At 35.2% G+C, this 12,563-nt stretch overlaps 1 protein-coding gene across 1 annotated transcript in view; it reads left to right on the top strand.

The window, feature by feature from the left end:
* HCN1 (hyperpolarization activated cyclic nucleotide gated potassium channel 1) overlaps positions 1–12,563 on the top strand; it is a 381,204-nt gene that overhangs the window by 324,597 nt on the left and 44,044 nt on the right. Inside the window, exon 6 of the mRNA XM_007470736.1 lies at positions 3,460–3,700. Coding sequence (XP_007470798.1) covers positions 3,460–3,700 — 241 coding nt within the window. The remainder of the gene's footprint in view (positions 1–3,459; positions 3,701–12,563) is intronic.

Below are 12,563 nucleotides of genomic sequence, written 5' to 3'. Positions count from 1 at the left end.
ATTTATGTAAGTATAGCCTCATATTTATCTTATGCTTTGGGGTTAAGCCAATATTAAATTACTTGTTTTGTTACTCCAATTGTTACAGCATTAGTCGGGTAGCTCTTTCAGTTAGCCTCTTTGAAATATCCTTTTCATTGTGAGGGTTTTTTGTTAGTGTTTTTGCTTGTTTGCTTATTTGTTTTCCAACACTGCCATACCTTCTGGTATGATAAGATGTTTCAGGGGAGAAATAACTGTCTATTTTTGTTATGAAGTAAACCTGGTAATTGGGAGTACTTTATTATTAAGGTCATGGTCACGTGTCTGATTCCCTTAGGGAGTGAACATTCCTCAATTTATTTCATATAGACAATACTCCTAACTCAGACCAGACGTATCACTAAAAAAGCTCATTATAACAACTGCCATAAAGAATCTGGATGGAGAGTAGAGATATTAATAACTTAACTGTGTGTTTTATTTAAGTCAGTGTGCTATAAGGACCTGGGATTGATGGAGGAAGAGCTTTAAAAGTCTTGTTTTACTAATAGAGGGATATTAATAACTTAACTAAATATGTTCTCCCTAAGAAAATGTGCTATAAAGAAATGTGATTGATGGAGAAGAGCTTTTAAAAGTTTTGCTTAACTTCGAGGCTCACTTGATTGTTTCCATTAAACTATATACCCTCAAAGCAAGCAGATTTCATGCAACGAGGGAGAGCCTTTAAATGCAAACAACTTTCTGTCCCATCACATCTTTTTCTGTCAAATATTTGTTAGAATTTACAGTTTAAATCAGAAAGTATTCACGTGGAGGTAAAAGTTCCACAAAGACAAAAAAAAAAAATGAATGGATTCCTTCAAGTTAACAATAATACGAAATTATCTTCGCAGTGATATAATCAAGGCAGTTCCAAGGTGCACCTGGGTATGTGATGCATCACAGAAAAAGAATTGTTCATATAAATAAAGACAGTTTAATTGTTTGTAAAATTATTTTCTAAAATAAAAGGTAAGAAAATAATGAAGAGAAAAATTTGTATAGTTTAAATCAAAAAACAGATGAAAAGATTATTTTATTATTTTTGTTTGAAAACTCTTATTTTCTCTGCAACATGATTTATTTTCAATTTCCTACACAGGATCTTTCTATGTCATTTTACACATGAAATCATTAACTTTGAAACAACAAATCTGATCATTTTAATGACATATTTCTGTCTTCTTTTAACTCATGTGCTTACGTTGGGTACCTTGAATGGTTCACCTTTTATCTTCATGTTTTTTTTTTTTGTTTGTTTTTTTTGTTTTTTTTTTTGCGGTATGCGGGCCTCTCACGGTTTGTGGCCTCTCCCATTGCGGAGCACAGGCTCCGGACGCGCAGGCTCAGCGGCCATGGCTCACGGGCCCAGCCGCTCCGCGGCATGTGGGATCTTCCCGGACCGGAGCATGAACCCGTGTCCCCTGCATCGGCAGGCGGACTCTCAACCACTGCGCCACCAGAGAAGCCCTCATGTAATTTTTATATGGAAGTATTCTGAATAGTAAAAAACACATTTTTATATTACATGTAAGACTTGTTTCTCAAGCTAATGGCTTGAGAGAGCATTCTAAGAGTTTTAAATAGCCACTTCCCAACAGGAATATAAACTAGGCTTTGTGAACACTTTTTTTCCAATGCCAAAATTCCATCTTCCTTCTCTCCCTTTTTGCCCCCTTCCTTCCTTCTTTTCTTCTTTATTCCTTCCTTCGGTCTACTCATACATGTATGCATATTTATTGAGCACTTACTGTAGTCCCCCACTCCCACCACAGCTCTTCAGCACCAGTTAAAATTGACCACAAATTGCCCTAGATATAGCTACCCATCGGGTCAACTGTGCGTTGTAGGGCTTGGATGATGCTGTATGAAGTACCATATGTTATATCCTTCTCTTCTTTTTGTTGTTATGTTCACTTGCTGTTGCGGTATGTGGGCCTCTCACTGCTGTGGCCTCTCCCGTTGCAGAGCACAGGCTCCGGATGCGCAGGCCCAGCGGCCATGGCTCATGGGCCCAACCGCTCCGCGGCATGTGGGATCTTCCCGGACCGGGGCACAAACCCGCGTCCCCTGCATCAGCAGGCGGACTCCCAACCACTGCGCCACCAGGGAAGCCCTATAGCTGCTGATTTTTATATATTTTACTAGTCTCCATGAAACTCCACTGTTAGATATACTTCTCTGCTCTGCTGTACTCACAACATATTGTTGAGGATGAAACACCTTCTTTTCCATGTTGGACCCCAAATTCTGTGCCCTCTGCATCAGCTGGAAAATTTTCAACTATCCTAGAATAATATCAGATTATTTTATGAAGAAGATTGAGGAAACTTTCTTTCCCAGTCTTGGAATCTAGAAGTTTCTATTACCAAAGCAGGAATTCAGATCTCAGGCTCTTTTAATACCTCCGAATCTTTTTTCCCCTCTCTCAGCAGAGGTGACTTCACTTTCTGTGTCTCTTAAGCAAGTTCACAAATTCAGGTCCAACCCTGTTCTTTTGGGGGCTCATTGGAGAAGATATTTCTGAGAAATGGCATTGTGGTAAAATTTAGATTCCTATTGTTGATTCTGTTCTATATCTAACTTTCAGGATTAAAATTGGTTGGTCCCATATCCCTGTTTTGGTTCATAGTGATAGCACTATGTCTAATCTGGACTAGAATCCACAGAATGAAATCAAACATCTCCTAATTTAGAATTGGCCTGATCCCAGAAGTAAAACGAACAAGCAATTTAGGAAAAGGAAAATATGGCCTCTGTCCAGTCCAAAACTTCCAGTGGGAGCCCAGGAGGTTTGGAAAGAGTAATTTTCTGATCTAACCCAGAAACAGATTAAATTTATAATTAGAAATTATAGTTAGAGTGTCTTTTGTGTAATGTGAACAACATCAAGTCTCCTTGCTTTAACGTGAATGACATTAAGAAAAAACATCAAAATACTGTTGGCATTTTGTTGGCAGCTGGGCCCTGGTTTCAGAACTCTAGTCAGTAAGTACAAATTATTAGATTGTTCAACACAATGGACCACAGAAGCGGTAACATCGTGGCTAATAGGAAGTGATGTGGCTTCTTTTCTTCATAAAAGCAGATAAAGGGGAGACTAAAACTCTTCCACATTTTCGTTCTAATTTTATATAAAAAATAATAAATGAATGGGAAGTTATAAAAGGTAAACTTGTATATATTTAATTCATATTTATTGATGTCTAATATATGCCTATACTACTCTATGTGCTGGGAATACAACATTTCAACACAATAATAAAACATGATCCCTGGTTTTGAAGAGATGCATAGATTATTAGAATTTATGTATTGTTGGTTCTTAATTTAAATTGCAGTGTTATGCTATGTATAGATTTTAATTTCAGCACGTTTTTCTTCCTGATATGATTAATCTCTCTCTTAATATTTGTTTACTCTTGCCATCTTTAGGAGATAGTCAACTTCAACTGCCGAAAACTAGTAGCTACAATGCCTCTTTTTGCTAATGCGGATCCTAATTTTGTGACTGCCATGCTGAGCAAGTTGAGATTTGAGGTGTTTCAACCTGGAGATTATATCATACGAGAAGGAGCTGTGGGTAAAAAAATGTATTTCATTCAACATGGTGTTGCTGGTGTCATCACAAAATCCAGTAAAGAAATGAAGCTGACAGATGGCTCTTACTTTGGAGGTTAGTAATAAAAGAAAATATTACTGAGATGAAGTCTAATTTGCTCACAATATTTATCTTTATCAGAATTTTGGAGATGTCAGAATGTTGATTTTTTGGGTTTGAATATGGACTTATATTTGAATTCTGATAAAAGTGTCTATAGCGTGTCAGCTGAAAAAAATGCACAACCTAAAAGTTGAGAATTATATTTTATTTGGCAGACAAAACTGAGGACTTAAGTCCAGGACACAGCATCTCAGTTAGCTCTGAGAGACTGTTCCATAGAGGTAAGGGAGAAGCCAGTATATATAGGAGTTTTGAAACAAAGACCAGGTAGTAGGAACATTGAAAGATTACTGTTAACTAAAGAAAACCAGATATCTCAAGTTAAGGAATTTAGTGCTTTTCTATGTATGGAAAAATGCAAGAGTCTGGGCTCACTGAAATTATTCCCTTGATGTGCACCTCAGCTATCTGGAGCCAGTATCCTGTGCTTTCTCATCCTGAGTCTCCTCAGGGTGCACCATCTGGGGTGGCTGCAGCAGTTGACTGCTAGGTGGCAGGCATCCTTTTTCTATCCTGATTCCCTCAGAGCTCACCATAATGTAAGCGGCTGTAATGTGATGGCTCAATGGCTGCAAATCCTTTGTTTACTGATATGGCAGGCAACAGTTTTTCACTGATAAGTGGTATGTTTTCACATTTCAGTGTCACACATTCAGTGCATGTGCATTTACTACTGTATTAGTTAGAGTATCCTTTCATCCTCTTAAACTGAAACCAAGTAACAGTGGCTTAAACAGATCGAAAGCATATTTTTCTCTCACACAAAAGTCCCAGGAGGGTTAGATGGCTCTCCCCAAGACAGTTTTTAAGTACCCAGATTTCATTTATTTTGCTGGTCTGCCATCCTCTAGAGTGTTTTCCTCATTTATACGAGAGGAATTGGTTTCTCTCCACAATATGGACCACAGTATGGGGACGAGGGGACAGAGGAAGTGAAGAGTGAGCAATTTCTCTTTAGATGTGTGCCCAGAATGGCCAACATCACTGCTATTCACATCTGATTGGCCAGAATTTAGTTACATACGTACCTCTAAGTATAAGGAAGGCTGGGAAATGTAGCTTCTAGTTGAGTGGTGTATTAGTCAGTGTTCTCTAGAGAAACAAAACCAACAGGATATATATACACAAGAGGAGATTTATTGTGAGAAATTGGCTTGTGAATATGGAGGTTGACAAATGTTATGATCTGCCATCTGAAACTGAAGAACAGGAAAACTGGTTGTTTAATTCAGTCTGATTCCAAAAGCCTGAGAACCAACAGTGTAAATCCAATCTGAGGGCAGAAGATGAGATGAGACGTTAGCTCAAGCAGTGAGACAGGAAAAAAGTATTTCTCCTTCCTCCTTTTTTTTCTATTCAGACCCCCAGTGGATTTGGAGGTTGCATACCTTGGAGAGGCCAATCTACTTTACTGAGTCCACTGATTCAAATACCAATCTCACCTAGGAATACCCTCACAGACAAACCCCAAATAATATTTTTCTGGGCACCCCATGGCCAGTCAAGTTGACACATAAAATTAACCATCACAAGTGGCAATTTGCCTTGCTAAAAATTCTGACAATTTGAATTGTTTCCAACTTTTTACTATAATAAGATATATATTTATATTTGTGCAAATGTACAAAACTTGCCTATGTGTTGAATTACTGGGTCAAAGACTATGCATATGTTCAAATTGAAATCAAAACATCAAATTATTTCTTTGATGAGACTGCCCATCTCTACATGGCTTTTCCCATTGATCTTTACTTTTATCCTCTTAATAAGTAAAATTGGCATCCCCTTAATATTTAGTTTGCACTTCCACTATTAATGGTGACGTTTTGGCATTTCTTCATAGATATGGATCATTTGTATTTTATTTTTCTGTTTCTGTTTTTCCATATTTTTCTAATGTGTTGTTTGTCTTTTTAAAACCATTTACAGAAACATCCCTAATGTATTTTTGACATGATGTAACTATTTTCTCCAAAATTGTTACTACTTTTTTAACTTTCTTTCTAATTTTTCTTTCATCATTCTATTTTTCATTATCGCTGATTTCACCTGAATCTCTCTCCTTTGCGTTAAGGCATTAGAGAGTTTGTGTTTCTTTATTGGGTTTTGTACACTGCAAGATTGTAAAAATGTTTTCCCTATTCTATATTTTATTTAGTTTCACTACATTTTTATTACTATTTTAACTTGTTAGAACAAGTTAGAAGAAGTGATGGCGAACAACTATTCGTGTTTCTTAGTGCCAGTTCTGTTATAACATGAAAGACAGTGATTAACACTACAGTGTCAGGCATTGGCAAGCTTAATAGTTAAATATTACTCAATAGCCAGAAACTGAAATGTTTTCTCTAGAAAAAAGGCAGGAAATCTGCTTTCAAATATTTGCAGGTTTATCCTACAAGAGAAATTCAAGTGAAACTCTTTTTCTTCTCATGAGTGAGAAGAAATGGTTCTTATTACTTTGTATTCATTCTTCACAGACTTTATAGTATGCCTGTAGAAGGCTTCTCAGTCAGAATTAATGGCTCCCAGCCCTGTGTCTCCATAGCTTCTCACAGCTTTCCAGGGTCCTGGTCTCAGTCTATCTCATATTGAAATTAACACTGTAGCTAGTTACCTGTCTTCCTTCCGATATTAGATGGCAAACAATGTGTGCATCAGAATCACCAGAGAAGCTGTTTAAATTCAGGCTTCACACATCAGAGAGTCTGATTCAATAAATCCAGGCTAGAGATAATATCTTATTTGTTTGTTCATTAGAGAATAAACAACCAGTATGTCTGATCCCCTAAAAATTGGTAATGATAGAAAGTATTCAAATCAAATTAATAGGAATTGAGAACCAAGGAATAAATTCATTTTGATTTTAAAATAATAAAAACAACAACAACAACACACTGAGTTTAAGAAGATTTCTTCAGTAACAGCTGAAAAAAATTTATTGGGAAAGGTTTTAATTTTATCAAGTGCTTTTTTGGAATTTATCAAAATGACCATAAGGTTCTGATCCATTAATCTATTGCAGCTGAGTAAACATATCAGCTCAAAATAATTAGCTTGTTTGACTTTCTCTTCATTCACTAAGGATAATTTTGAAGTTTTCATCTTTCCTCTTCTTCCTTCCCATGATTCTGCATTGCCTCATCAGCCTATTACACTTTTGTGCAGATTATGCTAAGAAAAAAAAGAGAAAATTAGGAAAAGCTAAGAACTTTAAAAAGTCTACTTTAGAAAGCACAGAGAATTAGTGTTTGAATGAAGAAAAAAAGAGAAATTGAAAGCTGATGGAAATAAATAAAAGCTGATAATAAGATATAAAAGTATAGTCCAGCTTTGTGGGAAGGTGATTTTGGGGAAAAGGTTTTTGAGGCAATTAATGGAGGTGTGACAAATACATAAAAGTTTAGAAAGGAATTTCTGAAAGTTGTTATTATGCATTAAGAATATATTTCTACATTTGACATGTTTTTTGAATTCAAGGGAGCTTTAATTACCAGACAATTATATTTGCTAATATGACAAAGACTGGAACATGTGCTTCTCTGGATTTATATGGACTAAACTGTTAGTAAAGTCAGTTTCATTAGTGAATGTCCTTGTGTTGAACCATAAGATCATTTGGGGGATTAAAAACTGCTTTGTCATAATGTATTCTTTCTTTAACACATTGTAGCATCTCTAAGTGAGATTGGTCTGTAATGTTGTTGTTATAGAGGTTATTTTTGTGATCCCCTAGCTAGATGACTTTAGATGTAAGGTTTTCCTCACTTCTTAGAGAGAGCAAGAAAACTTTTAAAAGAAATGTTCTAGTTCTGTAAAAAATGCCATTGGTAATTTGATAGGGATTGCATTGAATCTGTAGATTGCTTTGGGTAGTATAGTCATTTTCACAATGTTGATTCTTCCAAACCAAAACATGGTATATCTCTCCATCTGTTTGTATCATCTTTAATTTCTTTCATCAATTTCTTATAGTTTTCTGCATGCAGGTCTTTTGTCTCCTTAAGTAGATTTTTTCCTAGGTATTTTATTCTTTTTGTTGCAATGGTAAATGGGAGTGTTTCCTTAATTTCTCTTTCAGATTTTTCTCATTAGTGTGTGAGATTGGTCTGTAATGTTGTTGTTATAGAGGTTATTTTTGTGATCCCCTAGCTAGATGACTTTAGATGTAAGGTTTTCCTCACTTCTTAGAGAGAGCAAGAAAACTTTTAAAAGAAATGTTCTAGTTCTGTAAAAAATGCCATTGGTAATTTGATAGGGATTGCATTGAATCTGTAGATTGCTTTGGGTAGTATAGTCATTTTCACAATGTTGATTCTTCCAAACCAAAACATGGTATATCTCTCCATCTGTTTGTATCATCTTTAATTTCTTTCATCAATTTCTTATAGTTTTCTGCATGCAGGTCTTTTGTCTCCTTAAGTAGATTTTTTCCTAGGTATTTTATTCTTTTTGTTGCAATGGTAAATGGGAGTGTTTCCTTAATTTCTCTTTCAGATTTTTCATCATTAGTGTATAGGAATGCAAGAGATTTCTGTGCATTAATTTTGTATCCTGCTACTTTACTAAATTCATTGATTAGCTCTAGTAGCTTTCTGGTAGCATCTTTAGGATCCTCTATGTATAGTGTCATGTCATCTGCAAACAGTGACAGCTTTACTTCTTCTTTTCCAATTTGTATTCCTTTTATTTCTTTTTCTTCTCTGATTGCCGTGGCTAAAACTTCCAAAACTATGTTGAATAATATGTTGTTCCTGATCTTAGAGGAAATATATTCTCTTTTTTAAGGAAGTTGAAATAATCTAGGCATTACCTGTTATGTGAAGGTTTATTAGGTTTCACAAGTAAAACCACTTGTGTCTGATTCTGTTGTTTATAGGCATTAGAATTATCAGGTTTTCTACTTCTTTATGAGTAATTGTTCAGTTCATCTAAATCCATTGTTCATAACACTGAAAAGCTTTAAAAAACCTGATGCCTGAGCCAAAATTGCACCCTAGAGTTTCTGATGGAATTGAGTAAAGTTGAGATCCAAACATCAGCATGTAAAAAAATAAAAATTCCCAGAAGATTCCAAATAATTTTCAAATTATATGTTTGTACATATAATTTTTATTTTTTATTTTCAATAGATTTAATTTTAGAATAATTTTGGATTTACAAAATTATTGCAAAGATTATACAGAGAATTCCTATTTATCCAATACCCAGTTTCCCTATTATTATTTTCCATTACTAAATACATTTATCACAATTAATGAACCAATGTTGATACAGTATTATTAAGAAATACTTAATAAAGCATACACTTTATTCAAATTTTCTTGGCTTTTACTCAATGTCTTTTTCCTGTCAGTATCCCATCTACCATACCTCGTTACATTTAGTAGTAATGTCCTCTAGTTTGCTCTCAGTTTTTAAAGTTACTAAGATTTTATTTGGTTTTGATGAACTCGACAGTTTTGAGGAGCCCTGGTAAGTTATCTTATAGAACGTTCCTCATTTGGGATTTTCCAGGTGATTTTCTTATGATTAGATTGGGGTAAGTTTGATCTTGTCTATGAGCAAGAGCATAGACATAAAGTGCCTTTCTCTTCACATTTTATCCATGGTATATACTATCAATATGTCTTTCCACTATTGATGTTAACCTTGATCACCTAGACTGAGGTAGTGTTTGTCAGACTTCTCCACTTTAAAGTTACTCTTTTTTTCCCCTCCCATTCCATGCTCTGCTGTTTGGAAAGTAGCCAATCTGCACAGTTCACGACTAAGAATTGAGGAGTAATGCTCCAAAAGGGCAGAGTATGTACATAAATTCTTTGAAATTTTTCTAAACAGGCAATTTATTTACTCTCTCTCTTTTTTTTTTTTTTTTTTTTTTTTTTTTGCGGTACACGGACCTCTCAGTGCTGTGGCCTCTCCCGTTGCAGAACACAGGCTCCAGATGCGCAGTCTCAGCGGCCATGGCTCACGGGCCCAGCCGCTCTGCGGCATGTGGGATCTTCCCGTACCGGGGCACGAACCCGTGTCCCCTGCATCTGCAGGAGGACTCTCAACCACTGCGCCACCAGGGAAGCCCTATTTACTCTCTTGCATTTATTTATTTATTCACCCCTTTTTTTATATCAGTATGAACACCAGGACATTTATTTTGTAATTTGGGTTATAATCCAATACTACTTTATTAATTGTTTTGCTCAAATTATTTCAGCTTTGGCCATTTGGACCTCTTTCTATTGGCCCCTGTGTCCCTCTGAAATACCCCATTATTATGGATTTGGGTTTTTTTGTTTGTTTTGTTTTGAGATTTTTCTTAGTTTCTAGCACTAGATGATGCTCCAGGCTCATCTTAAATATTTCCTTACTCAGTCTTAGAATCAGCCATTTTTCCAAGGGTCCTTGGTTCCTTTCATTGGAGAATGGTTTTAGAAACCATGATCTGGACACTAGGTGCACTCATTACTACTGAGTTATTATTATTACTTCCAGGTTCTCTCAGCTGACAAGTCAAAGTGATACATATGTACATACTACCATATAAATATATATATATGTATATATATATATTATGTGTATATATATATATATTTCTATGTGTAGCCATCTGATTCTAAGTTAAGCTAAATATGAGTTCATTCTGATATTTCCAACTCCAATCCATTACCATATAGATTATTCTAGCCTCCTTTCCTTGTTTATCTGTAGTACACCCCTCAGAATTAAAAAATCAGATTTCCACAATCCACCATCCATTTACTTAACTGTTCAGTTCTAGTATAGATGTATAGTGGTTTTAGAATTGTTAACCAGTACATCCACAGGAAATAACTTTATCAACTAGAGTACAAGTCTTATGTACAGTTCCTTTTGCCTCTTCATTCATTTGCAAAGATAGTTAGGTCAGCATCTTATTCCCCCCACCTCCTTCACCGAGGTTGTTTCATACGTTTGTAATATATTTATATTCTTTTGTTACATTCTGCATTCCATCCTGAGAACTCACGACTACCTAAATTATTTCTTTTTTAATTTCCATACTATCAGATTTACTTTTTCGTGTTGTAAAGTTTTATAGGTTTTGAAAAATTCTTACTGTCTTGTATTCACCATTACAATATCATACAGAATAGTTTCCTCACCCTCAAAAAATCCCCTATTTATTAGCTATTCAACCTTCCCCTACTACCAAACTCATGGCAACCACTCATCTGTTTACTATCTCAAGAGTTTTTTCTTGTCCAAAATGTCATATAATTAGAATCATACAGTATGGTATTGGTTTTGAAATTTTTTTTATTTCAATAGTTAATCACTGTAATATAGGAAAATTAGTTGTATATTAACTTTTTATGCAGTGACTTTCCTTACTTGCTTTTAGTTATAGGAGTTTTTTTGGTCAATATGAAATTTTCTTCATTTACAATCATGTCATCTGCAAATAGAGTTTTCTTTCTTTATTTCCAATCTGTATACTTTTTATTTTCTTATTTTACTGGAGAGGACTTCCAGTACTACATTATATTGGAGTGGAAATAGAGAAGATTTTTGCCCTGATCCTTAGTCTTCCTAGAGAATTTTTTCCCCTTGATTTTGGAGTAAGGCATCTACTTTCTCACTATTAGGTATGATGCTCTTTGAAAGTGTTGTTTTTCTTCTATAGCTATTCCTTTTCAAATTGAGGAAGTTCTCCCCTATTACTACTTTTCTGAGAGCTTTCTTTTTTTAGTCATGAATGGATTTTGTGTATTTATCATTTTTTTCTGTGCCATTTCTGATATCATATGGTTTTTCTTTTTTAGCCTATTGATGTGGTGTGTTACATGGATTGAATTTGAATTGAGTGTTCTTTTTTTGTTTGTTTTTTGCGGTATGCGGGCCTCTCACTGTTGTGGCCTCTCCCGTTGCGGAGCACAGGCTCCGGACGCGCAGGCTCAGCGGGCATGGCTCACGGGCCCAGCTGCTCCGCGGCATGTGGGATCTTCCCAGACTGGGGCACGAACCCGTGTCCCCTGCATCGGCAGGCAGACTCTCAACCACTGCGCCACCAGGGAAGCCCTTGAATTTGATTTTGAATATTGAACTAGCTTGCACACTTGAAATAATTTTAATGTATAAAAATGTATTAAAGTAGGCAAAAATAATTGGATTGAATTTTCTAAATTTTTGATCACAGTTTTTGTGTCTGTGTTCCTGAGAGATAGTGCTGTGTACTTTTTCTTTCCTGTAATGTATTTTTATGGATTTTTGCTTTAGGATAATTCTCATCTAAGAGAATGGGATAGGACGTTTTCCCTCTGCTTCTGTTTTCTGGAAAAGGTCATGGAGAATTGGTATCATGCTTCCTTAAATATTTGGTAGAATGTACTGGTGAAAACATCTGCATCTGGTGATTTAATTTCTGCAAGGTTATTAATTTTTTTTTTCAATTTTTAAAATAGATGTAAGGTTATTTAGGTTATCTATTTCTCATTGTGTGAATTTTGTTAGTTTGTACTTTCCAGGAATTTCTCCATTTCATCTGAATTATCAAATTATAGGAGTAGAGTTGTTTTCAGTATTCCTTAATTATCCTTTTTAATGTACCCAGGACCAGCAGTGATGATTACTCTTTCACTTATGATGTTGATAATTGGTGTGTTCTCTTTTATTCTTAGCTAGCTTTCCTAGAAAAATATTTAAATCCTTTTAAAGAACTAGATTTTGCTTTTATTGATTTTCTGAATTGTTTTCTGTTTTCAATTTTATTGATTTCTGCTCTAATTGTTGTTATTTCCTTATTCTTTGCTTTAGGCTTAAATTTCTCTTCTTTCCC

This window comes from Lipotes vexillifer, unplaced genomic scaffold (assembly GCF_000442215.2).
Source record: "Lipotes vexillifer unplaced genomic scaffold, Lipotes_vexillifer_v1.1 scaffold96, whole genome shotgun sequence".
NCBI lineage: Eukaryota > Metazoa > Chordata > Mammalia > Artiodactyla > Lipotidae > Lipotes > Lipotes vexillifer.
This window is presented reverse-complemented; position numbering and strand designations above follow the sequence as displayed.